The 24,915-nt window shown below is 34.6% G+C and overlaps 1 protein-coding gene across 1 annotated transcript in view; it reads right to left on the reverse strand.

Annotated features, from left to right (window-relative positions):
• Window positions 1-24,915, reverse strand: part of CEP126 (centrosomal protein 126) — a 145,295-nt gene that overhangs the window by 69,417 nt on the left and 50,963 nt on the right. The window contains exons 5-6 of the mRNA XM_024760348.1: window positions 9,721-9,916; window positions 3,959-6,119 (exon numbers count right to left, since the gene is read on the reverse strand). Coding sequence (XP_024616116.1) covers window positions 3,959-6,119; window positions 9,721-9,916 — 2,357 coding nt within the window. The remainder of the gene's footprint in view (window positions 1-3,958; window positions 6,120-9,720; window positions 9,917-24,915) is intronic.

Below are 24,915 nucleotides of genomic sequence, written 5' to 3' on the forward strand. Positions count from 1 at the left end.
AAAAAAAAAAAAAAAAAGACAAATCTTTTCTCCCTGCTATGCAGTACCACCTTTGCCAAAAATCAAGCATTCAAATATGTGGGTCTGTTTCTAGACTCCATTCTATTCCATTGGTGTAAATATCCTGGTGCAAAAAGCATATTGTAGTCAGAGAGAAGGATGTAAATAATTACTGATTTTAGAAATAAGTTATTGATGTTGACCTGGTCCAGAGTATGACAAAAGGAATGGATACTTGAGGCAGAATGGTAGAGAAATTCATTAGAGGTGAGAAAGGATTGAGAGAGATCAGGGTGTTGGATTGTTCATTCACATCAATACTGAATCACCAGTATATTGGCAAAGACTTTTCCAATAAAGAACGACTGTGAACCAGATGCCAAAGTCCTCTTTCAGGGGAAAAATTACTTGAGAGACCAGGAGTTGGCATAGTTGAATGACTTGGGTCTCATGGAAATAGAGTTTTTACTGAGAGTTTTGCTGGAGAGTTCTGGATATGCTAATGGAGAGCAAGATGCCCTCCACAATTGTCAACTCTGGGTACACTGTGAGAATAAAAGTGACCTGGCAAATAGGAGAGTAGAAAAAAAATGAACAGATGCTCACTGAACTATAATCCAGTATTAGCAAAGGGTTCATTTGAAATGTTTAATATTTAAATAGTTTTGAAAAAAAAAAGCTTGAATGACTGAACATACAAAGATGTTCAGTAATGTAATACTGAACAGATGTAATCCTGTTAGTATTAGATTTTCCAAGTATAATTACAGTATTAAGAAGTATAGACATATATAACAAAACAGAGTGGTACTGGCACAAAAACAGACACATAGAACAATGGAACAGAATAGAGAGCCCAGAAATAAACCCATGCACTTATGGTCTATTAACCTACTTCAAAGGAGGCAAGAATGTACAATGGAGAAAAGACAGTCTCTTCCATAAGTGGTGCTGGGAAAACTGGACTGCTACATGTTAAAGAATGAAATTAGAACATTCTCTAATACCATATATAAAAATAAAATCAAAATGGATTAAAGACCTAAATGTAAGATTGAAAACCAAAATGGATTAAAGACCTAAATGTAAGACTGGAAACTCCTAGAAGAAAACATAGGCATAATACTCTTTGACAGAAATCATTGCAATATTTTTTTGGCTTTGTCTCCTAAAGCAAAGGAAATAGGAGCAAAAATAAACAAATGGAATCTAATTAAACTTAAAACCTTTTGCACAGCAAAGGAAACCATCAACAAAATGAAAAGACAACCTCATGAATGAGAGAAAATACTTGTAAATGATATGACCAATAAGGGATTAATATCTAAAATATATAAATAGCTCATACAACTCAACAGCAAAAAACCCAATCAAAAAAACCAAGCAGAAGACCTGCACAGATATTTTTCCAAAGAAGACATATGGATGGCCAACAGGCATATGAAAAGATGCTCAACATCACTTTAGAATTAGTAGAGAAATGCACATCAAAACCACAATGAAGTATGACCTCACACCTGTCAGAATGGCTATCACCGAAAAGTCTACAAATAACAAATGTTGGAGAGGATGTGGAAAAAAGGGAACCCTCATACACTGTTGGTGGGAATGTAAATTGCTGCAGTCACTATGGAAAACAGCATGAAGCTTCCTCAAAAAACTAAAAATAGAACTACTTTCACTCCTCGATATATATCTGATGAAAGTGAAGACACGAATTTGAAAAGCTACTTGCACCCCAATGTTCATAGCAGCATTATTTACAATAGCCAGGATATGGAAGCAGTGCATAATGGAATATTACTCAGCCACAAAAAAGAATGAGATTCTGTCATTTGCAATAACATGGATGGACCTAGAGAGTATTATACTTAGTGAAATAAGCCAGACAGAGAAAGTCAAATACTCTATGTTATCATTTATATGCGGAATCTAAAAAATAAAACAAATGAATCTATATAACAAAACAGACTCACAGATGTAGAGAACAAACTAGTGGTTTGAGGGAAGAGGGAATGGGGGAGAGGCAAAACAGGGGTATGGAATTAAGAGATACAAACTACTATGTATAAAATAGATAAGCAACAAGGATATATTGTACAGCACAGGAAAATATAGCCATCATATTCAATAACTTTAAAGTATAATCTATAAAAATATTGAATCACTATGATGTACACCTGAAACTAATATATTGTAAATCAACTATACTTCAATAAAAGCAAAACAATGAACAAAAAAATAAGTATAGACATATATAACAATTACAATATTTCTATCTCTTTAAAAACATCGCAAAAAATGTTAAAATTCATTACATTTTCCAGTGTTCCTCATACAAAGACCCCTAAGAACTATTACCTACTTTGGTTAAAGTTAGAAAAATATTGGTGTTTTAGATTTTATATATATATATATATTTCTTTTAGCAGAGAAGGAGATCATAATTTTCATATGTTACTCTTTTATGCTTGAGCTATTGGGAAACTATATTTCCTAATATTTTTCCTGATCAGCTCAGACTCCGATACATGTTCACTTAATAATTCTATTTATTACATAGTTTTAGTAGAAAAACTATGGGACTTGGAGCCATAGATATTTGAATGAAAGTACCATTTTTGCTATTTCCTAGCTCATGACCTTGGGCAATTCTATTTCCTTCTTTGTAAAATGAGGTTTAAAAAAATACTTATTTGTCAGGGTTGCTGTGAAGTTTAAATGAGACAATAATTGTAAAGCACTTAGCACTATAACTGGCACAGAGTAGGAATTCAAAAAAGGCAACCATCATAATTTATTTACCATAATTTCCTTTAAAATATCAAATCTACATGATGCTTTCATTTTCTGGAAGGAGTGTGAAAACTGAAGTTACATTGTGAAGTGGCTGGATAAAAAGAAAATGAAACCTTTTAGTGAGAGAAATAATAGCTAAAAATCTAGATTTAGATTAAGGTCTTTGCATTTAGCTTCCCATCTGCTAATATGGCTTGTGTCCATTCAATTCAAGAAAAGACTGGATGCCTACTAAGCGCCAGGCAGTGTTAAAACCTGGGGATAAGGTGAAGAATTACAAAAATAGTCCCTTGTCCTTAAAATCTCATGGTCTAATTGAAGAAGGCTTTAAATAGTTTAAATTTAAACTAACTACCTCATTATATCCTCTTTATATTTATTCATACCTTTGGGAGAAGAAAAGGGTTGCTTTTCTGTTTCCCAAGTCTTATCTATTTCTGAATAAGCAATTGATTTCTACTGGTAGGAAAATTTATGGGCCTATAGTCCATTCGCTTAGAGGAAAGTAGCTTCATGAGGCATTAACCAGCTACTAAGGGCAAAGCCATAATATAGAGAATTAATTTTCAAAAATGTTTAAAGGAATGCTATCATTTTTTCTCCATATGAAACTCTACATACCTAACAGATAAAAGTAAAGTTGCCACTCTTTTGGAAAGAGAATGAGAGTGGTAGGCACACCTATTATTAGTTTATAACAATTAAACTTAACAAATATTTTAAAGAAGAATAAAGAAAAGTATTATAATCACATTTATTCACCTATTTAGAATAATTTAAACAACATTTTTCACTGTGCTTACTTGATAGAAATTTTTACTGTAATATTGGGATAATAACAGAATGATATGGGACAAGAATAAAACTGCATTCTTTGTCTTCCCTCTTTTAAACTAACAAGAAAAGTCATGGAAAAAATGGAGGTTGGCAAAAGTTTCTAGTTTTAGTTGAGCAAAGGTTGGGTCATTCGCTTAAAAGCAATAGCTACTAGATAGACAAGGGTACAATATTAAGGGTGATAAGTTATTTCTATAAAGCTGTTATTATTTAATATTAATATCGTATAAGGTGCATATTGCCATATCTCAAGAAGAGAAAGTTCACATGAATTTAAAAACTTGTACTTTTTACCTATAAAAATATATAAATTTATTCTTACCAGCGGCCTTTTCATTTTGACCCAGAATATTATGCTGTATTTTCCACAAGGGAACAAATTCTTCTTTAGTAGTTTTAAGAGTCACAGAGGAATGACTTTCTTCATATGTTGGACATCTTTGGGTGTAATATAATGTCCCATCTTGCTGGGCAACCATTTGATTGCCATTTGAATGATTTATCTTTGCTAAAGTTTGGCACTCAGAAGAACAATATGGTAGAGATGGCATCGCAGTGACTAAGTCAGGACAAACATGTGAGAGTGGAAGACTACTTTCTTGATTCCACTGATTTAACTTGTGTTCTGTTGGAAGCACATGTTTTGAATTAACATAGTCACATGTACTGATGTTTTGAGAATTTTCAGGCATTACAGTTTGATACTGAGATACTTGTATATTTTTACAACTTCTAATATTTAATTGAGATTTAGGAGGAGGATGAGGTACAATTAATTTACCCTGAGCTTGTAAAAATGTGTTGGCTTTGCTCACAGACTGTGGTCGAATAACAGCGCCTTTTCTGTTCGTATATATAAAGCCTGATTGAACTTTAGCAGATCTTGTTCTTCTAATTACTTTTGCTCCATCTTTTTGTGGATTAGTTTTCTGAGTTTTAGAACCACCACTATTTACAGGGGATTTACTTTCCTCTTCTTTTGAGTCTGGCCAGGCTTGTTTAGCAATGTTATAACCTGAAGGTATAAAGCAGTTCAAAGGCACATGGTCTATTCCAGATCCTCCTAAAGCAGTGACATTTTCAGAGATAAAATCATCCTTGGGCTTTTTCTTATCAGCAGAATTCACAGAAGAAGCAGGAATAATACTAGTAATGTTGCTGGCAGCAACACTTTTAGTTTGAATGTGGAATTGTTGAGACCACTGTTGAGTTATTCCTATTCTATTTTTCAGTGAATGATTATCTTCAACATGTTTTTCTGTATCTTCAGTTTCATCAATCCATCTCAGTTTTTTAATAATCTTTGGAATTTCTGCACTTTTCCCTTTTTCTTTTGTTAATTCAATACTATCTCTGATATCTGCTGCTTTTTGATTTCCTAACTTAAAGCCTTGGTTTGTAACCAGTGCCTTAAAATAATCATGTTCGTATTTAGATTCTTTCTTTAAAATACTTTTAAGAAACCTCACACCATTTCTCTCATGAATATTGCATTTCATTTTCTTGTGCTGACCAAGTAAGTCACAATTAGAAATTATACTATACAATGATGTTGATGCTTCAGCTATTTTCTGTTTTTTATCTTTTGAGTCAGAGTTGTAAGGTATACAGCCAGCTTGAAAATTATCTGAAAATAAAGACAACTCTTCCTCATCACAGTTAGAATATCTTATCTTTTCATCTTTAATGTCTTTCATTTCCCCTAACTTATCAGAACACTGCACTGGGTCAATTTCTTTTATATGTATACTATTTTTTGGTAAAGGCCTAGCTGATTGTGGATTCGATGGCAAAACTAAAGGTTTTGCCACAGGTACAAATGAAGTGGGAACTGAAGTAGTTCTACTTTCTTGAGTCAATTCAGAATATTTCTCTTGGTCTGAAATTGTTGCCATTTCCTGGGTTGGAGAATCTGGATTGGCCTGGGCTTTGCTGAATTTAAATGTTGGGCTCTCAGTAACTAATGGTCTCTCCCTTTTGAATGATCCAGGAGTGGTGTCAGTTGTCCTCATAGCACTAGTTTCAGAGGTCTTTTTGCTTTTTTTATCTTTTACAAATATGGGTGGACTATATACAAAGGCTACTGAATTGTTAGCAGTATTTGTGGCTCTTTCCACAGTTCTACTCAGAGCAGATGAATTTTGTTCTTCACTATTAAGACATTTACGTGAAGGTAGAACATTAGGTTTACTTAAAATATCTGAGAAAGGTGTGACAGTCTGAGTGTTTGGATCATCTAAATTTATAAGCCAATTATTTATATATTGAGTTTTAGAGAATGACAGCTTATCTTCATCAAAGCGGCTTAGATTAGTTGATTGCAGATTTGCGGATTTGAGGGAAATAGAATTCTGCTGCTGGATTGATGTAGAAGGCTCCTTATCAAGTTTTAAATATATTTCTTCACATTCCCTAGCCTCAAGACTGTCTATATTTGAGAGGGTTTCAGAATTTGTTATATGATTAACTTCATCACAAAATTTCTGAAAGAAAAAAAAGAACATTGTTTTATAGCTTAGAAAATTTTAAGTGCCAAAATTAATGATTCAACACACCATTGTTACTGAGCCCAATTCTATTTGGCATATAAAATAGAGTAGTACGACTACAAACCGTATAGGTATATAAATAATCTATATCCATGGAGTAGTCCTCAGAGTGAAAAAGAGGGAGCCAACAAAGACTTACAATAAAGTGTGTGTGCCTTAATTTCTTCACCTTGAAGTATTGATAATTACTTAATTATCCTAGCCATAGTTATAGCTTAAAAAATAATTTTGCTATTGCTATTCCATTCAGAGAATGGAGTTTCTTGATGATTTCATAATGGCATGTGAAATTCTGAAAAATAGTAATTTACAAATGGTATTTTTTTCCTGAAACCTTCACTGGACTTCAACAAGGCTCCTAAAAGCCCTATGACTCTAATATGAGCTTCCTATTGGTAAGGCTACATCTTTTTATAAAAGTTAATCTCATGGTCTGTATAATAGAGTTCTCAACTCTGGCTGCATATTAGAACCACATAAGAAGCTTTGTAAAAACATGCCAGGTCCTGCTGATTGAATACTTCGATGGGGTCCAGGTATTGGTGGTATTATTATTATTTTTAAATTCCCCAGGTAACTCTAATGTGGATTTAGGATTGATTTTAATGACTCGTTTTTGGAGATTTAGCACAGTAATAATTTCTATGAATTCCTTACATGTTCTTATCGCTACTTCAATGAAATTTCATGGAAATTATCAGTTTTTAATAAAATTTCATGATCACTTCAAAGTAGAGTCAATGTTTAAAACTATTTCTAATTTCTCACATATATAACATATGTTTAGAATGCATTAATCTGTATCACATATGTAGAAATAAATTCAAGAAGACTTTAAATTGTTAATCTAGTCAAGAAGTTAACTGGACTCAAAGAAAATTAGTTCCCTTAATATTTTAGAAAATTTAAATATTTTGGTATTAAACAAAAATTTATTATTTTTATAACCCCCAAATAAACTGAGAAACCAATGAAATCAGTTACAGATAAAATATTTTACTTTGTATAGTTCATGCTTATTGATATACTATTGTGAAATGTTTGAAAATGATTCATAAGAGTTTGTTATTACTAGCATTTACTCCCTGCCTGTCACATCCTTCAGTACTGTGATATCTTTTTAAAGAGATGGTCACTCTACCTAACTAGAACAAATCAAAGCACAGCTTCTTCAGTGCCTGTTTTTGGAATTGAGTTATATTAATTGATAATGAGGCTCCTAAAACCTCTATGACTCTAATATGAATTTCTTTGAGATTGCATCTAATGAGATATAGAAATCTGGGTTAGAAGGTCCTTCTAGCTGTAAGTGTGATGTTCATGGCTTTAAGATTTCTCTTCGCATAGGTCTGTGATGGCTTCATTTCCCAAAGCACCTCAGAAGAAATTCAGGAACTTCTGATTTCACTAAATTATACTATTTTTTCCCTCAGAAATTTTCTTATACTAAAAAATGAAACATTATGATCAGCTTCAAGTTTTGCTTGTAAGTTACTGATATAAACTGTACTAGACTTAACATGCCTTGTGTTTTAGTCTTTAAATCAACTTTATTGAGATATACTTATCTACAATAAAATGCACTCATTTAAAATGTACAGTTCGATAGGTTTTGAAAAATTATTTACCCATAACCATCATACTGAAATATTTTAGAACCTTTCCATCTGTTGAAATTTCCATCATGCTTCTTTGTAGTCAATACTTACCCATTAACAACCACTAATCTGTTTTCTGTCACTATAGATCTGAGTTTTCATCTGTTATTTTCATTCTGCCTGAAAAATTTCTGGGAGCATTTCTTATAGTGCAGATACTGGTGGTGGTGTTCAGCTGATGTTTGTTTGAAAATGCCTATTTTGCCTTCATTTTAGAAGGACATTTTAGTTAGATATAGATTATAAGTTGGTCATATTTTTTTTTCTCAGAACTTTAAAAATATTGTTTCACTGTCTTCTGTCTTGAAATTAGTATGGTCCATCTTATCTTTGTTCACCTGCACGTAATACATCTTTCCCCCCCTCTAGCTTAATCTAATTTTCATGTGCTTTTATGAGGGGTGTGTGTGCACATGCACATGGGTGCACACTTATCCTTCTTGGAGTTTGTTGAGCTTCTTTGATTTGTGGATTTATAGTTTCATCAAGTTTGAAACATTTTCAGCCACTGTTTTCTTTAAAGATTACCTCTACCCCTTGTGAGATTTAAATTAAATGTATGTTAGATTTAGATATTGTTCCTCAGGTCACTAACATTTTGTTATATATTTTTTCCGTCTTTTTTCTCCCCATGCTTCAGTTTGGATGATTTCGGTCCTCTGATCTTTTTGTCCATAATGCCTGCTCTGTTAAGTCCATCCAGTGTAATTTTAATTTTAGATAATATGTTTTCAGATCTAGAAGTTCTATTTGGTTCTTCCAAAAATTCCATTTTCATTATGTTCATTTTTCTTTAATTCCTTGAAAATATTTAAAAAGTTATTTTAAATTCTTGCCTAATAATTCTGTTATCTCTGTCATTTATGTGTCTGATTATATTGGCTAATTTTTCTCCTGGTATGGGCCATACAGGTTTCTGCCTTTTCATATGTCTAGTAAGTTCTAATTGAGTGTTGGACGTTGTGAACATTATGCTGAATGTTTAGATGTCAATCTTCTTTAGAAAGGGTTGGGGGTTTTTTTGACAGGTAGTTGGAATACCTGTGGAATTTTTTAAGGCTTTTCCAGAGGACATGTACAGGTAAAAAGCTTATGTGATCATAGGGTTTACCTCATTTGTTTCCCTTATTTTTCGTGATCATATCTTATACTACCTGTTCTATACTGTCTAAAAATAATTGTTTCATATTATTTATTCAGAATTATAGTTGTTTATGGCAGGAAGGCACTTCATCATAGCCAAAAGAAGTCTCCTGCTTCGCTTTTCTAGTCTTGCCATAATTGCTCAGTTATTGGATAAATTAGGCCAAGGTTATGAATTTAATCTTGATATCAGCCTACTAAGAATCTCATAACTGTGTGTAATTACTCATAAGAAATAAAGTGCATGAATATTTCAGGAAATGTAGTATGAACTCCATGCTCATTTGTGGGAAAAACCAAAGTAAATACCATATTAGAGTCAGAATAGAGAAACCATTTCTAGCTAATTGTGCCATATTTTCATTAAGAACCTTATGTCCATATGTATTATAATTTTCAAGTTGCTTTTTATAATCTAGTCTTTAATAATGTTACTTATATTACATTATACTTTCAAATAGCTTTCATGTTTTTCAGAAAATAGCATCCATAAAGCATATTTTTCTAAATATGAGAGATGGAAAAATAAGAATAAAAGCAGAGAGAAAAATGGAGTAAAAGGTTAAAAAAATATTAAAAACTTATTTCATTAGTATCTGTGATGAATTTGTGCTGATTCATCCAAACACACCCTTGGCTAGTGGTATACATTTCTTTAGTGGAGAACACTGCAAAAATGGGACAGAATTATTGCTAGATATTAAAATATTAATAATGTATTTAGAGTTTCATACTTGCAAACTGCTTAGATGCTGATCTTCTAGGAGTTTCTGAGTTTCCTCCAGTTTAAGCTGGAATGCATCTTTGTTAGTAGTCAAGTTTGCCTTGCTGTTTTCCTTCATTTCTTTATCAGAATTGATTTTGGATAGATGTTTCTGATGCTTGTGATCATTTTTTGACAATGATGAAGGCAAGGAATTATCTATGACTCTGTGAACCATACATAAAAAATGTTTAGTACATTTAAATAAAGTTAGCATGCATATGATATATTCATATGTATGTGTGTGTTTGTGTGTGTGTGTCCAGATAATCACATATAAGGATATTGGAGAAATATATAGACATATTAGAATGGGAATTTCAAGGAGTCAACAGTAGAATAAAAGTGGATGTGAGATTACAGTGCCAATAAAGCACTCCGTCTTCATGTAGGAATATCCAATTATTCATGGCTCTGATTATTAAATCCTATTCCTCTATCTATTGTTTGGGATAGATATAGAAGTAATTCCTGTAGCTATATAGAGTTAGTCCTCAGCTCTTTAAGAGAATTCCTATCTGGATAATGATATGCTGCATACCCTTAGTTCTGAGTTGATGTCATGGATGGTAGGTATCCCTATAACCCTAATAGAGTTGGTTGAAGATTCAAGCAGATAGAAAATAAAATTTCTTGTTAGGGTAGAAAGGAATTTCCATCTAACTTTACTAGTTTTGGAAGCTTGGATTTTATTGCATGGAGAAGAGTGTACATATTTATTTTCAGTTGTACCACAAATATAAGCATGGTTTTCATGCCACAGAGGGGGCTACCTTTATTTTTAGTGTGTTAAAGTGCCATCCGCAAATTATTAGTGGATGACATCATCTTCTTTTAGAATTTCGCATCTTCTGGAAACTTATAGCATGTAACATTTCAATATATGTACAAAGTGAAAAGAAAAGAACAAAGGAATAATTTCTTTTTGGGGGGTGAAGTATATGAAATAGCTGACTGCTGTTGCATTAGGGGCAGTAGTGAGAACCCCAAGGGTATTTATTCCCAATTCATTGGAATTATTCCCAGTTCAATGAGGATTCAAATGTTTTGGAAGGTGACACATGGCCACATGTGACATATATCTATCTCCAATACCCATATATATCTTTATTTGGACAGACTGGAATAGTCAAAGTCAATGATTACTAGATTCCTGACTATCATTTTGTGACCACAGAGGGATCAACAAGAGCAAAAAGGTACCTAACACAAGTTCCTGAACACTGAGAATATGTTTCTCTCTCTTGCTTTTAGGTTTACTACTCTTATACTCTTACATATTCCTTCCTCTTCAGTCACCCTTCCCAAATGAAGTATTGCTAAATCTACAAAATACCTAATAAACTAAATTTATTTATCTTTAAAGTTGTCATCTGTCAACTTTTTCTTCTCTATTTCTTTCTTCTCTACTCCACTTGCTTCTCTTCTCTTCTCTACTTTCAATTCGTGAGGAGGATTGAAGGAATGGATAGGAATAAAAAGAGATGGGGAGGTAGAAAGAGAGGAAGAGTGAAGCATGGGAAGAAGAAATCATAAAGGAAGAAGAAACAGGAGGAATTAGAGGCAGGAAATCTAAATTTGTTGGAGGCAAATACAGAGAGGGAGATGAATGCAAAGGAGAGGAAAAAAGAGGGATAAATGAAAGTGGTAAGAATGGAGAGGTAGAAGTGGAAGGTGAAGGAGAGGAAAAAACAGACAAGGAGGAAGGAAACTGTATAGAGGATGAAGAAGAGGATATGGAAGTAGAAGATGAAGACAAAGAAGAGGATGGAGAATGACAGGGAGGTGGATGGGAGAAAACTGATGTAGGTGGATGATCTACAAAGGCCTGGGGCAGATTTGATAATGTTATGGTTTGTGGAACAGATTGCTGGACTGACTGAAAATGATCTAAGCTAGCAGGATGTTCAGGCAATGGAGTGATAGAAGAAAGAGTGGGGATAGGTTGATGAGGGGGATGACTGGACAAACAGGAAGGCTTCAAAACAGGGAGACCTTCCAAAGGGTTTGGGGAAACAATCAGTTGAGCTGGAAGGGAATGATGAACAAGGGCCGGCATTAGAATGGTTGGGGTAGAACGTTGTGCTGGAAGGAAATGTTTGGGTCTGAAAGTTTTGTAAAATAACTTACTCTGTGAGTCAGAATCAGGAATGACTGGTGAACCTCGGGGTGGGTGGGGTAAATAGGAATTGGGCCAGAAGGAATTGGGGCTGGTAGACGAGGGAAAATGCTAGAAAAGCTGGAAGTAACTGGGGCTGAAGGGCGAGGAAGATATTTGATTGGGTAGGACAGTAATGGGTCTGGTAAGAAGTTCTTTGGAAGAGTAGAGGGGACAGGTGGACAGATAGGCAGGGTATGGGGCTGGTGGGTAGGAGAAACAGTTGGATAGCTAGGAAGAATTTGGGAATGGTGGGACAGCAATGGGGCTCTTAAAGGAGACAGCTGATTAGGTAAGAGGGGATCAGGTATGGAGACAGCTGGACAGGCAGGAATGGATCTGCACAGGTGGAAATGCATTTGAACAGGAAGTAGAGAGACAGCCTTATTAAGATGGTTTTTTGATTTATTGGGCTGCCTCGAGGCTTTCAATTCATATTATGTTTTATTCTGAGGGTCCATGCATGATGTTCTTCTGATCACCCAGTGTCCTCTCATGAGCTGAGAAATGTACATAGCCTACTATTCAGGTTCCTCTTTCTCATTCCTTGCTCTTAGAGTATTTTCACCTCTCAGAAGTCTGATAGTCATACAGATAATGAATATGGGCTAGAAACTCTGGTTTAAAGTACTGGTACAAAGGGCAAAAAGAGGTCAAATAGATTACTGCTTAGCTCTGGTCAGATTTCTCAGGGTAGCCTGTGGTTCAGGATCAACTGTCTCACCACAAATACATGGATATTGGAGATAGATATCTACTAACATCATTTTAAAGTATAAAAATATGGGGAAAATATAGCTTATTTTACCCTACATCTACCAGAAGAACGGTCAAGTACATTATCTTTGTGATAAGGATTTTGTTGTGATGGAAGGCTTTTATTTTATTAGTCATTTATTAATATTCTTATATCTCATTATTTCCTAAGTACCTTTTTTTTTTTTTTTTTTTTTTTTTGCGGTAAACGGGCCTCTCACTGTTGTGGCCTCTCCCGTTGCGGAGCACAGGCTCCGGACGCTCAGGCTCAGCGGCCATGGCTCACGGGCCCAGCCGCTCCGCGGCATGTGGGATCCTCCCGGACCGGGGCACGAACCCGTGTCCCCTGCATCGGCAGGCGGACTCTCAACCACTGCGCCACCAGGGAAGCCCCTAAGTACCTTTTATTTTCATATGGACATAAGTCTCTGATTTTTCTTGAGGCTTAAGCATTGAATGCCCTCCATTTTTTTCATACAACTTTTTTTCTCCTTTAGATTATCACATTACAACATCTTAAATTATTTTAATCTAAAACTAATATTTTCTACATTAGAACAATCATTTGTGAGTAATGATATACCTCCCCTTCTTTGGAAGCTCCCTGTTTCTTGACATTACTTTATTCTCTAACACATTTTAGGCTTATATTGTACAGAAAATGTATTTTTTTTTTTTTTTTTTTTTTTTTTTTTTTTTTGGTAACCGGGCCAGCACAGGCTCCGGACGCGCAGGCTCAGCGGCCATGGCTCACAGGACCAGCCGCTCCGCGGCATGTGGGATATTCCCGGACCGGGGCACGAACCCATGTCCCCTGCATCGGCAGGCGGACTCTCAACCACTGTGCCACCAGGGAAGTCCCAGAAAATGTATTTTTAATGTGACAATAGCTTATAAGTATTTGTAGTTTAATTATATTTTCAATAACAGTACATATAAATATTTCTATTAACCTAATACTTGATCTTTAATATTCCAAGCTGTCATATTTATAGTATAGCATTTTATAGTTTACAAAGCATTTTCACATACATGATTTAATACTGTTAGTTATCTGTGGAGAGGAGTTCAACTTTTAAATAAGTAAACAATAGTGTTCTCTCTATAAATTGTATACATTTGTTTTCCAAACACATAAAATTTATGTGTGTGTATGTATAGGTAGATATAAATATCATGAAGTCATAGTCATAATAGTATATTACAATAATAACTGAAAACTATGTATTCTAATTTAGAATGGAGATAATTTCTCATAAAACAAAGTTGATATAATGGTCCTAGCAAGATTTGGTATAATAACTATATGTTTGTTTGCTACAGGAAAATCAAAATTGTCTGAGGCATTATCTCTTCTAAGACTTTAAGGAAGTCTTAGAAGAGACATTGTTGAACAAAAAAGTCTATCTTTTCATTCATAATGCAAAAGAGCTTTTTAAATTGAAAATGTCTGATAACACAAAGGGTAATAATGCACAGAAAAAGAAATCTAATAGTGAAGAAAACCTGTATACAAAAATGCACATTACTTCTATACTAAATGATTTGGAATTTTTTATCACTCTAAATTCCCCTTGACCCTAAGCCCCCACCCCCACTAATTGTCTGTCATCTTCCTTTTCAGATAAAACTTTCTGCAGAGTACTCTAAAATTATACTGTGTTTACTGCCACAACTTCGATTTGTTCCTTAACTTACTGCTATCTGGCTTCTACCTCTACTGTTCCAATGTACTGCTTTTGCTAGCGATTAACTGATTGACCTAATTGCAGACCTAGACACTTCTTGACCACTATCTTTCCTGACTTTAGTTCCCTTTATTTCCATATCATCATACATTTCTGGTTATTTTCTGACTTCTCTGGTTGTTTCTTCTCAGGGTCTTTTTGAGCTCCTCTTTCTTTGCTTGGATATGCTGGAATTTTTGAGAGTTATGTCATCCTCTTCTTTGCTTATATATCCATACTCTGTGTAATCTTATTTATACTGTCTGTGTGATCTTAGCTGTATCTGTATGTGAATGAAGGGTTAAAAAAATCCATCCTCTGTGGACCAATTCAACTTTGGGTTAATTTTCTAACTCTGTTCCCTGGATTACTAGCAGGACTTGAACTGTGTTTCAGGCACATTGACTATGTAAAAAATGACCCTTTATTGGTAAACTCTATCTGTACTGGGACAACTGTGAATAAATCATAGATACCTGGTAGGAAGCTATAGCTTTAGGTTTCCCTGAGTGTGGTAATTCTTATAACTGGACATATCTCTCGCATGGAAACTATTCATATAGAGCCATTACAAGAAATATTAGCTTCTGTTTGGAAAATGGGATTTCTAACCCAGGGTGGCTGTCTGCTCATTGTGATGTCATCACTTGTGGGAATAGGGGCACAGCAAAGATCAGCACTTTGACTGTTTTGTGGCATGCCATGAGAAGTCCTCCTGTTGAAGAATGTTGCCTATCGACATGCAATGTTTTATGTCTTCTAATTGAGGCCAAACCTGGTCTATTGTAGTCATGGGAGTTTGACTGTTTAGCTGAACCAAGACCCCCACTGGTGGGTATTGAACCATGGCTTTAACTTCATCCATTCATTGACAGCTATCATATCTATATTCACGGCCCAGACATCTTACAAATGAGAAATTGACTCCAGAGTAGCCCATAAGTATCTCAAACTCACAGTTTATCATCATCCTTCCAGTTACTCTCTCTCTCACAGTTTATCATCATCCTTCCAGTTACTCACAGTTTATCATCATCCTTCCAGTTACTCTCAAAACTCACAGTTTATCTCAAACTCACAGTTTATCATCATCCTTCCAGTTACTCTCTCCCTTAAACCTCTTTGTACTGAACGGTCCTTATTTTGATACATGGTTTCACTATCCATTAACTGACCAAACTCCATCTCCAGAGTCATCCTTGATTCCTCCCATTCACTTTTCAGTTCTTAAAAAATTACCAAATCACATTGATTCTACCTCCTAAACAGGTCTTAAGAAGCCATTGTTTTCATTAAATAAAGTACCATTTTATCTGATTTTCCCACTTTTAGTCTTACCTTACTCTTTCTCATTCTGGCAATATTTCTAAAATGTAAATGTTATATGCTTTCTTCAAATTTTTCAGCAATTGTTTTTAGGACAAACTCCTTAACAAGGCTCTTCATGATTTAACTCATGGTTTCCTTTTTAAACAACCTAACTGCCTACAATTTCTCACTGTACACACTAGTCAAAATGAACTACCTATGAACTTATGGTTACCAGCGGGGAAGGGTGGGGTGGAGGGATAGACTTGGGATTGACATATATGCACTACTTTATTTAAAATAGATAACCAACAAGGACCTACTGTATAGCACAGGGAACACTGCTCAATATTCTGTAATAACCTAAATGGGAAAATAAATTGCAAAAGAATAGATACATGTATATGCATGACCGAATCACTTTGCTGTACAACTGAAACTAACACAACAATGTTAATCAACTATGCTCCAATATAAAATAAAATAAAATTAAAAACAAACAAAAAACCCCACAAAATGAACGACCTACTTTCAGCTCCCTTAATACAACATGTCTTTTCATAGCTTCTTTCCTTTTCACGCACTACTTGTTCCCTCTTTCTGGAGTTCCCTCTTTCTGGAGTTCTGTCTCAATGTCTCTGATAAATATCTTTCTCATCTATTAAACTTCAGGTCAAGTTTATATCCTCTGAGAAGTTTTCATTATGCCAGTGATGTTTCTCTATTCAAAGTATTTATTGAATACCTCCAACATGCATAGCACTGAGCTAAGCACCATAGGGAATATCTGCATGTGTAAGATTTAGCCATTGTTCTCTACAATACTACAATCTGGTTGGGGAGACATAAGTACACATAAAAATTGAGCAACATAAACAATCAGGACTTTAAAATTTATTTCCATAGCCTTGACCTCTTGTTTCATCTTAGGTCAAACTGGTTTTATACATTTCTACTTGGATATTTACTCCCTAAACTCAGAAGGCTCAAATGACGTTTAATAATATCTTGCCAAACCTGTATGTTTTCATTACATTCTTTTTAATTTTTAAAGTCATCAAGTTCCCTCAATTATCAAAGACTCAAAATTTCAGGTTCTTTTGATTTTTATGTTTTTTTCATTTTTCCACCATACACCAAAGTCATAATCTAGTCTTTCCATGAAATACCTTTTCCTTCTGTCTTTCTTTTCTATTTCACTACCACCCTTTTAACATAGGTCCTTTTAAACTCATGGCTGGATACCTCTTGATTTTCCTGCACTGTTTTGTCCAAACTCCAGTTTTTTTTTTACTATCAAGGGACATTTTATTCTATATGAAACCTATCACATTACTCTTATTTTTTAAAATTAATTTATTTTTTGTTGATCTATAATATTGTGTTAAATTCAGGTATATGGCAACTGATTCAGTATTTTTGCAGATTATGCTCCATTACAGGTAAGATAATGGGCACAATTTCCTATGCTATACAGTATATTCTTGTTGTTTATCTATTTTATATATAGTAGTTTGTATCAGTTAATCTCATATCCCTAACTTGTCCTTCCCCCCCTCTCCTCTGGCAACCACAAGTTTGTTTCTCTATCTGTGTGTCTTTATGTTTTGCATGTACATCCATACATATTAGTATTTAGATTTCACATATAGGTAATATCATATAGTATTTGTCTTTGTCTGACTTACTTCATTAAGCATTGTACCCTCTAGGTCCATCCATGTTGCTGCAAATGGCAGAATTTCATTCTTTTTTATGGCTGAGTAATATTCCACCACATATGTAAAACACATCTTAATCCAATCATCTGGGAACCTGGGATGCTTCCATGTCTTGGCTATTGTAAACTGTGCTGCTATGAACATTGGGGTGCGTGTATGTTTTTGAATTAGTGATTTCATTTTTTCCAGATATATACCCATGAGTGGAATTACTGGATCATACGATAGTTCTATTTTTAGTTTTTTGAGGAATCTCCATACTGTTTCCCATGGTGGTTGCACCAGCTTACATTCCCACCAATAGGGTACTAGGGTTCCCTTTTCTCCACATCCTCTTCAATATTTGTTATTTGTATACATTTTGATGATGGCCATTCTGACAGGTGTAAGGTGATACGTCATTGTGGTTTTGATTTGCATTTCTCTACTAAGTCGAAAGTGATGTTGAGCATCTTTTCATATGCCTGTTGGCCATCTGTATGTCTTCTTTGGAAAAACATCCACTCAGATCTTCTGTCTGTTTTTTGATTGGGTTGTTTCTTTTTGCTGTATTGAGTTGAGTTGTATGAGCTGTTTATATATTTTTGCTATTAACCCCTTATCCCTTGTAAAAAATATTTACAAATATTTTCTCCCACTCAGTAGGTTGTCTTTTTGCTTTGTCTATGGTTTCCTTTGCTGTGCAAAGGGTTTTATGTTTAATTAGATTCAATTTGTTTATTTTTGCTCTTATTTCCTTTGCTTTAGGAGACAGATCCAAAAAAATATTGCTATAATTTACATCAAAGAGCATTACCCTTACGTTTTCTTCTAGGAGTTTTATGGTTTCCAGTCTTACATTTAGGTCTTTAATCCATTAAGAGTTTATTTTTGCATACAGTGTTAGAGAATGTTTTAATTTCATTCTTTTACATGTAGCTGTCCAGTTTTCCCTGGACTATGTGTCTTTTCTCCATTGTGTATTCTTGCCTCCTTTGTCATTGGTTAATTGACCATAAGTGTGTGGGTTTATTTCTGGGCTCTCTGTTCTGTTCCATTCCATTAATCTATGTGTCTGTTGTGCCAATACCATGTTGTTTTGATTACTGTAGCTTTGTAGTATAGTCTGAAGTCTGGGAGGGTTATGCCTCTAGCTTTGTTCTTTTTACTCAGGATTGCTTTGGCAATTCAGCATCTTTTGTGATTCTATGTAAGTTTTAGGATTATTTGTTCTAGTTCTATGAAAAATGTCATGGGTATTTTGATAGAGAGTGCTTAAATCTGTAGATTGCTTTGGGTAGTATGTCTATTTTAATAATATAACTCCCTCCAACCCAAGAGCATGGGATATCTTTCCATTTTTTGGGATCATCTTCAATTTCCTTTATCAGTGTTTTATAGTTTTCAGAGTACAGGTCTCTCACCTCCTTGGTTAAGTTTATTCCTAAGTATTTTATTTTCTTATGTGATTATAAACAGGATTGTTTACTTTCTCTTTCTGATATTTCATTACTAGTGTATAGAAAGACAACAGATTTCTGTATATTATTCTTGTATTCTGCAACCTTTCTGAATTCATCAGTTCTAATAGTTCTTGGGTGGAGACTTTAGGGTTCTCTATATAGAGTGTCATGTCATCTGCAAATAGTGACAGTTTTACCTCTTCCTCTTAAAATCTGCATATATTTTATTATTTTTTCTTGTCTGATTTCTGTGGTTAGGACTTCCAATACTATGTTAAACAGAAGCAGCAAAAGTGGGCGTTCTTGTCTTGTTCCTGATTTTAAAGAAAAACTTTCATTTTTCATAATTGAGTATGATTTGGCTGTGGGTTTGTCATAAATGAACTTTATTATGTTGAGATATGTTCCCTCTATACAAACTTTGATGAGAGTTTTTATGATAAATATTGAATTTTGTTAAATATTTTTTCTGTATCTATAGAGACAATCATAATTTTTATCTTTCCTTTTCTTAATGTGGTGGATCCTAGTGATTGATTTGTGAATGTGAACAACTCTTGTGACCCTGGAATAAATCCAACTTGATCATGATATAGGATCCTTTTTATGTATTGTCGGATTCAGTTTGTGAATATTTTGTTGAAGATTTCTGCATCTATATTCATCAAAAATACTGGCCTGTAATTTAATTTCTTTGTAGTGTCTTTGCATGGTTTTGGTATCACAGTAAGTGTGGCCTTGTAGAATGAATCTGGGAGTGTTCTATCCTCTTAAAGTTTTGGAATAGTTTGATTAGGACAGTTATTAGTTCTTCTTTATACATTTGATAGAATTCCCCTGTGGAGCTGTCCCATCCTGGAATTTTGATTGCTGGGAGTCTTTTTTTAATTGCAAATTTTATTTCACATCTAGTGACTGGTCTGTTCAAATTGTCTGTTTCTTCTTGACTCAGTTTTGGTAAGCTCTATGTTTGTAGAAATTTGTCCATTTCTTCTAGGTTGTCCAGTTTGTTGGCTATAACTGATCATAGTATTCTCTTATGGTTTTATTTTTTTTTAACATCTTTATTGGAGTATAATTGCTTTACAATGGTGTGTTAGTTTCTGCTTTATAACAAAGTGAATCAGTTATACATATACATATGTTCCCATATCTCTTCCCTCTTGCGTATCCCTCTCTCCCACCCTCCCTATCCTAACACTCTAGGTGGTCACAAAGTACCAAGCTGATCTCCCTGTGCTATGCAGCTGCTTCCCACTAGCTATCTATTTTACGTTTGGTAGTGTATATATGTCCATGCCACTCTCTTTGGCACAGCTTACCCTTCCCCATCTGCATATCCTCAAGTCCATTCCCTAGTAGATCTGTGTCTTTATTCCCTTCTTGCCCCTAGGTTCTTCAGGACCTTTTAAAATTTTTTTCTTAGATTCCATATATATGTGTTAGCATACGGTATTTCTTTTTCTCTTTCTGACTTACTTCACTCTGTATGACAGACTCTAGGTCCATCCACCTCACTACAAATAACAATTTCGTTTCTTTTTATGGCTGAGTAATATTCCATTGTATATATGTGCCACATCTTCTTTATCCATTTATCCGATGATGGACACTTAGGTTGTTTCCATCTCCTGGCTATTGTAAATAGAGCAGCAATGAACATTTTGGTACATGACTCTTTTTGAATTATGGTTTTCTCAGGGTATATGCCCAGTAGTGGGATTGCTGGGTCGTATGGTAGTTCTACTTTTAGTTTTTTAAGGGACCTCCATACTGTTCTTCATAGTGGCTGTACCAATTCACATTCCCACCAGCAGTGCAAGAGTGTTCCGTTTTTCCACACCCTCTCCAGATTTATTGTTTCTAGATTTTTTGATGATGGCCATTCTGACCAGTGTGAGATGATATCTCATTGTAGTTTTGATTTGCATTTCCCTAATGATTAATGATGTTGAGCATTCTTTCATGTGTTTGTTGGCAGTCTGTATATCTTCTTTGGAGAAATGTCCATTTAGGTCTCCTGCCCATTTTTGGATTGGGTTGTTTGTTTTTTTGTTATTGAGCTGCATGAGCTGCTTGTAAATTTTGGAGATTAATCCTTTGTCAGTTGCTTCATTTGCAAATATTTTCTCCCATTCTGAGGGTTGGCTTATGGTCTTGTTTATGGTTTCCTTTGCTGTGCAAAAGCTTTGAAGTTTCATTAGGTCCCATTTGTTTATTTTTGTTTTTATTTCCATTACTTTAGGAGGTGGGTCAAAAAGGATCTTGCTGTGATTTATGTCATAGAGTGTTCTTCCTATGTTTTCCTCTAAGAGTTTGATAGTTTCTGGCCTTACATTTAGGTCTTTAATCCATTTTGAGCTTATTTTTGTGTATGGTGTTAGGGAGTGATCTAATCTCATACTTTTACATGTACCTGTCCAGTTTTCCCAGCACCACTTATTGAAGAGGCTGTCCTTTCTCCACTGTACATTCCTGCCTCCTTTATCAAAGATAAGGTGACCATATGTGCATGGGTTTATCTCTGGTCTTTCTATCCTGTTCCATTGATCTATATTTCTGTTTTTGTGCCAGTACCATATTGTCTTGATTACTGTAGCTTTGTAGTATAGTATGAGGTCAGGGAGTCTGATTCCTCCAGCTCCAGTGTTTTTCCTCAAGGCTGCTTTGGCTATTCGGGGTCTTTTGTGTCTTCATACAAATTTTAAGATTTTTTGTTCTAGTTCTGTAATAAATGCCATTGGTAATTTGAAAGGGATTGCATTGAATCTGTAGATGGCTTTGGGTAGAATAGTCATTTTCACGATGTTGATTCTTCCAATCTAAGAGCATGGTTTATCTCTCCATCTGTTTTTATCATCTTTAATTTCTTTCATGAGTGTCTTATAGTTTTCTGCATACAGGTCTTTTACCTCCTTAGGTAGGTTTATTCCTAGGTATTTTATTCTTTGTGTTGCAATGGTAAATGTGTTTCCTTAATTTCTCTTTCAGATAGTCTTATTCCTGATCTTAGAGGAAATGCTTACAGTTTTCACCATTGAGAATGATGTTTTCTGTGGGTTTGTCATATATGGCCTTTATTATGCTGCGGTAGGTCCCCTGTATGCCTACTTTCTGGAGAGTTTTTTTTATTATAAATCGGTGTTGAATTTTGTCAAAAGCTTTTTCTGTATCTACTGAGATGATCATATGGTTTTTATTCTTCAATTTGTTAATATGGTGTATCATATTGATTTGTGTATATTGAAGAATCCTTGCGTCCCTGGGATAAATCCCACATGATCATGGTGTATGATCCTTTTAATGTGTTGTTGGATTCTGTTTGCTAGCGTTTAGTTGAGGATTTTTGCATCTATATTCATCAGTGATATTGGTCTTTAATTTTTTTTTTTTTGTAGTATCTTTGTCTGGTTTTGGTATCAGGGTGATGGTGTTCTCATAGAATGAGTTTGGGAGTGTTCCTTCTGCAATTTTTGTGAAGAGTTTGAGAAGAATAGGGGTTAGTTCTTCTCTAACTGTTTTATAGAATTCACCTGTGAAGTCATCTGGGTCCTTGTTGGAAGATTTTTAATCACAGTTTCAATTTCATTACTAGTGATTGGTCTGTTCATATTTTCTATTTCTTCCTGGTTCAGTCTTGGAAGGTTGTACCTTTCTAAGAATTTGTCCATTTCTTCCACGTTGTCCATTTTATTGGCATAGAGTTGCTTGTAGCAGTCTCTTAGGATGCTTTGTATTTCTGCGGTGTCTGTTGTAACTTTTCCTTTTCCATTTCTAATTTTATTGATTTGAGTCCTCTCCCTCTTTTTCTTGATGAGTGTAGCTAATGGGTTATCAATTTTGTTTATCTTCTCAAAGAACAAGCTTTTAGTTTTATTGATCTTTGCTACTGTTTTCTTTGTTTCTATTTAATTTATTTCTGCTCTGATCTTTATGATTTCTTTCCTTTTACTAACTATGGGTTTTGTTTGTTCTTCTTTCTCTAGTTCCTTTAGGTGTAAGGTTAGATTGTTTATTTGAGATTTTTCTTGGTTCTTGAGGTAGGCTTTTATTGTTATAAACTTCCCTCTTAGAACTGCTTTTGCTGCATCCCATAGGTTTTGAATCATCATGTTTTTGTTGTAATTTGTCACTAGATATTTTTTAATTTCCTCTTTGATTTCTTCAGTGATCTCTTGGTTATTTAGTAACGTATTGTTTAGCTTCCATGTGTTTGTGTTTTTTACAGTTTTTCCCATGAAATTGATTTGTAATCTCATAACGTTGTGGTCAGAAAATATGCTTGATATGATTTCAGTTTTCTCAAATTTACTGAGGCTTGATCTGTTACCCAAGATGTGATCTATCTTCGAGAATGTTCCATGTGCATTTGAGAAGAAAGTGTAATATGTTTTTTTTGGATGGAATGTCATATAAATAGCAATTAAATCTATCTGGTCTATTGTGTCATTTAAAGCTTGTGTTTCCTTATTAATTGTCTGTCTGGATGATCTCTCCATTGGTGTAAGTGAGGTGTTAACGTCCCCCAGTATTATTGTGTTACTGTTGTTTTCCTCTTTTATAGCTGTTAGCAGTTGCCTTATGTATTGAGGTGCTTCTATGTTGGGTGCATATATATTTACAATTGTTCTATCTTCTTCTTGGATTGATCACTTGAACATTATGTAGTGTCCTTCATTGTCTCTTGTAACATTCTTTATTTTAAAGCCTATTTTATCTGAAATGAGTATTGCTACTACAGCTTTCTTTTGACTTCCATTTGCATGCAATATCTTTTTCCATCCCTTCACTTTCAATCTGTATGTGTCCCTAGGTCTGAAGTGGGTCTCTTGTAGACAGCATATATATGGGTCTTGTTTTTGTATCCATTCAGTGAGCCTGTGTCTTTTGGTTGCAGCATTAATCCATTCACGTTAAAGGTAATTATCCATACGTATGTTCCTATTACCATTTTCTTAATTGTTATGGGTTTGTTTTTGTAGGTACTTTTCTTCTTTTGTGTTTCCCACTTAGAGAATTTCCTTTAGCATTTGTTGCAAAGCTCGTCTGGTGGTGCTGAATTGTCTTAGCTTTTGCCTGTCTGTAAAGCTTTTGATTTCTCCTTTGAATCTCAATGAGATTCTTGCTGGGGAGAGTAATCTTGGTTTTAGATTTTTCCCTTTCATCACTTTAAGTGTATCATGCCACTCCCTTCTGGCTTGTAGAGTTTCTGCTGAGAAATCAGCTGTTAACCTTATGGGAGTTCCCTTGTATGTTATTTGTCATTTTTCCCTTGTTGCTTTCAATAAGTTTTCTTTGTCTTTAATTTTTTGTAAATTTGATTACTATGTGTCTTTGCGTGTTTCTCCTTGGGTTTATCCTCCCTGGGACTCTCAGCGCTTCCTGGACTTGGGTGGTTATTTGCTTTCTCATGTTAGGGAAGTTTTCGACTATATTCTCTTCAAATATTTTCCCGGGTCCTTTCTCTCTCTCTTCTCCTTCTTGGACCCCTGTAATTAGAATGGTGGTGTATTTAATGTTGTCCCAAAAGTCTCTTAGGCTGTCTTCATTTCTTTTCATTCTTTTTTCTTTATTCTGCTCTGTGGTAGTTATTTCCACTATTTTATCTTTCAGGTCACTCACCCATACTTCTGCCTCAGTTATTCTGCTATTGATTCCTTCTAGTGTATTTTTCATTTCAGTTATTGCATTGTTCATCTCTGTTTGTTCTTTAATTCTTGTAGGTGGTTTTTCTTTAATTTTTCTAGGTCTTTGTTAAACATTTCTTGCATCTTCTCGATCTTTGCCTCCATTCTTTTTCCGAGGTCCTTGATCATCTTCACTATCATTTTTCTGCATTCTTTTTCTGGAAGGTTGCCTATCTCCACTTCATTTTTTTTGTTTTTCTGGGGTTTTATATTGTTCCTTTATCTGGTACATAGCTCTCTGCCTTTTCATCTTGTCTTTCTGTGAATGTGGTTTTTGTTCCATAGCCTGAAGGACTGTAGTTCTTCTTGCTTCTGCTGTCTGCCCTCTAGTGGATGAGGCTATCGATGAAGCTTGTGTAAGTTTCCT

Source organism: Neophocaena asiaeorientalis, unplaced genomic scaffold, assembly GCF_003031525.2.
Source record: "Neophocaena asiaeorientalis asiaeorientalis breed wild unplaced genomic scaffold, Neophocaena_asiaeorientalis_V1.1 scaffold601, whole genome shotgun sequence".
NCBI classification, from domain to species: domain Eukaryota; kingdom Metazoa; phylum Chordata; class Mammalia; order Artiodactyla; family Phocoenidae; genus Neophocaena; species Neophocaena asiaeorientalis.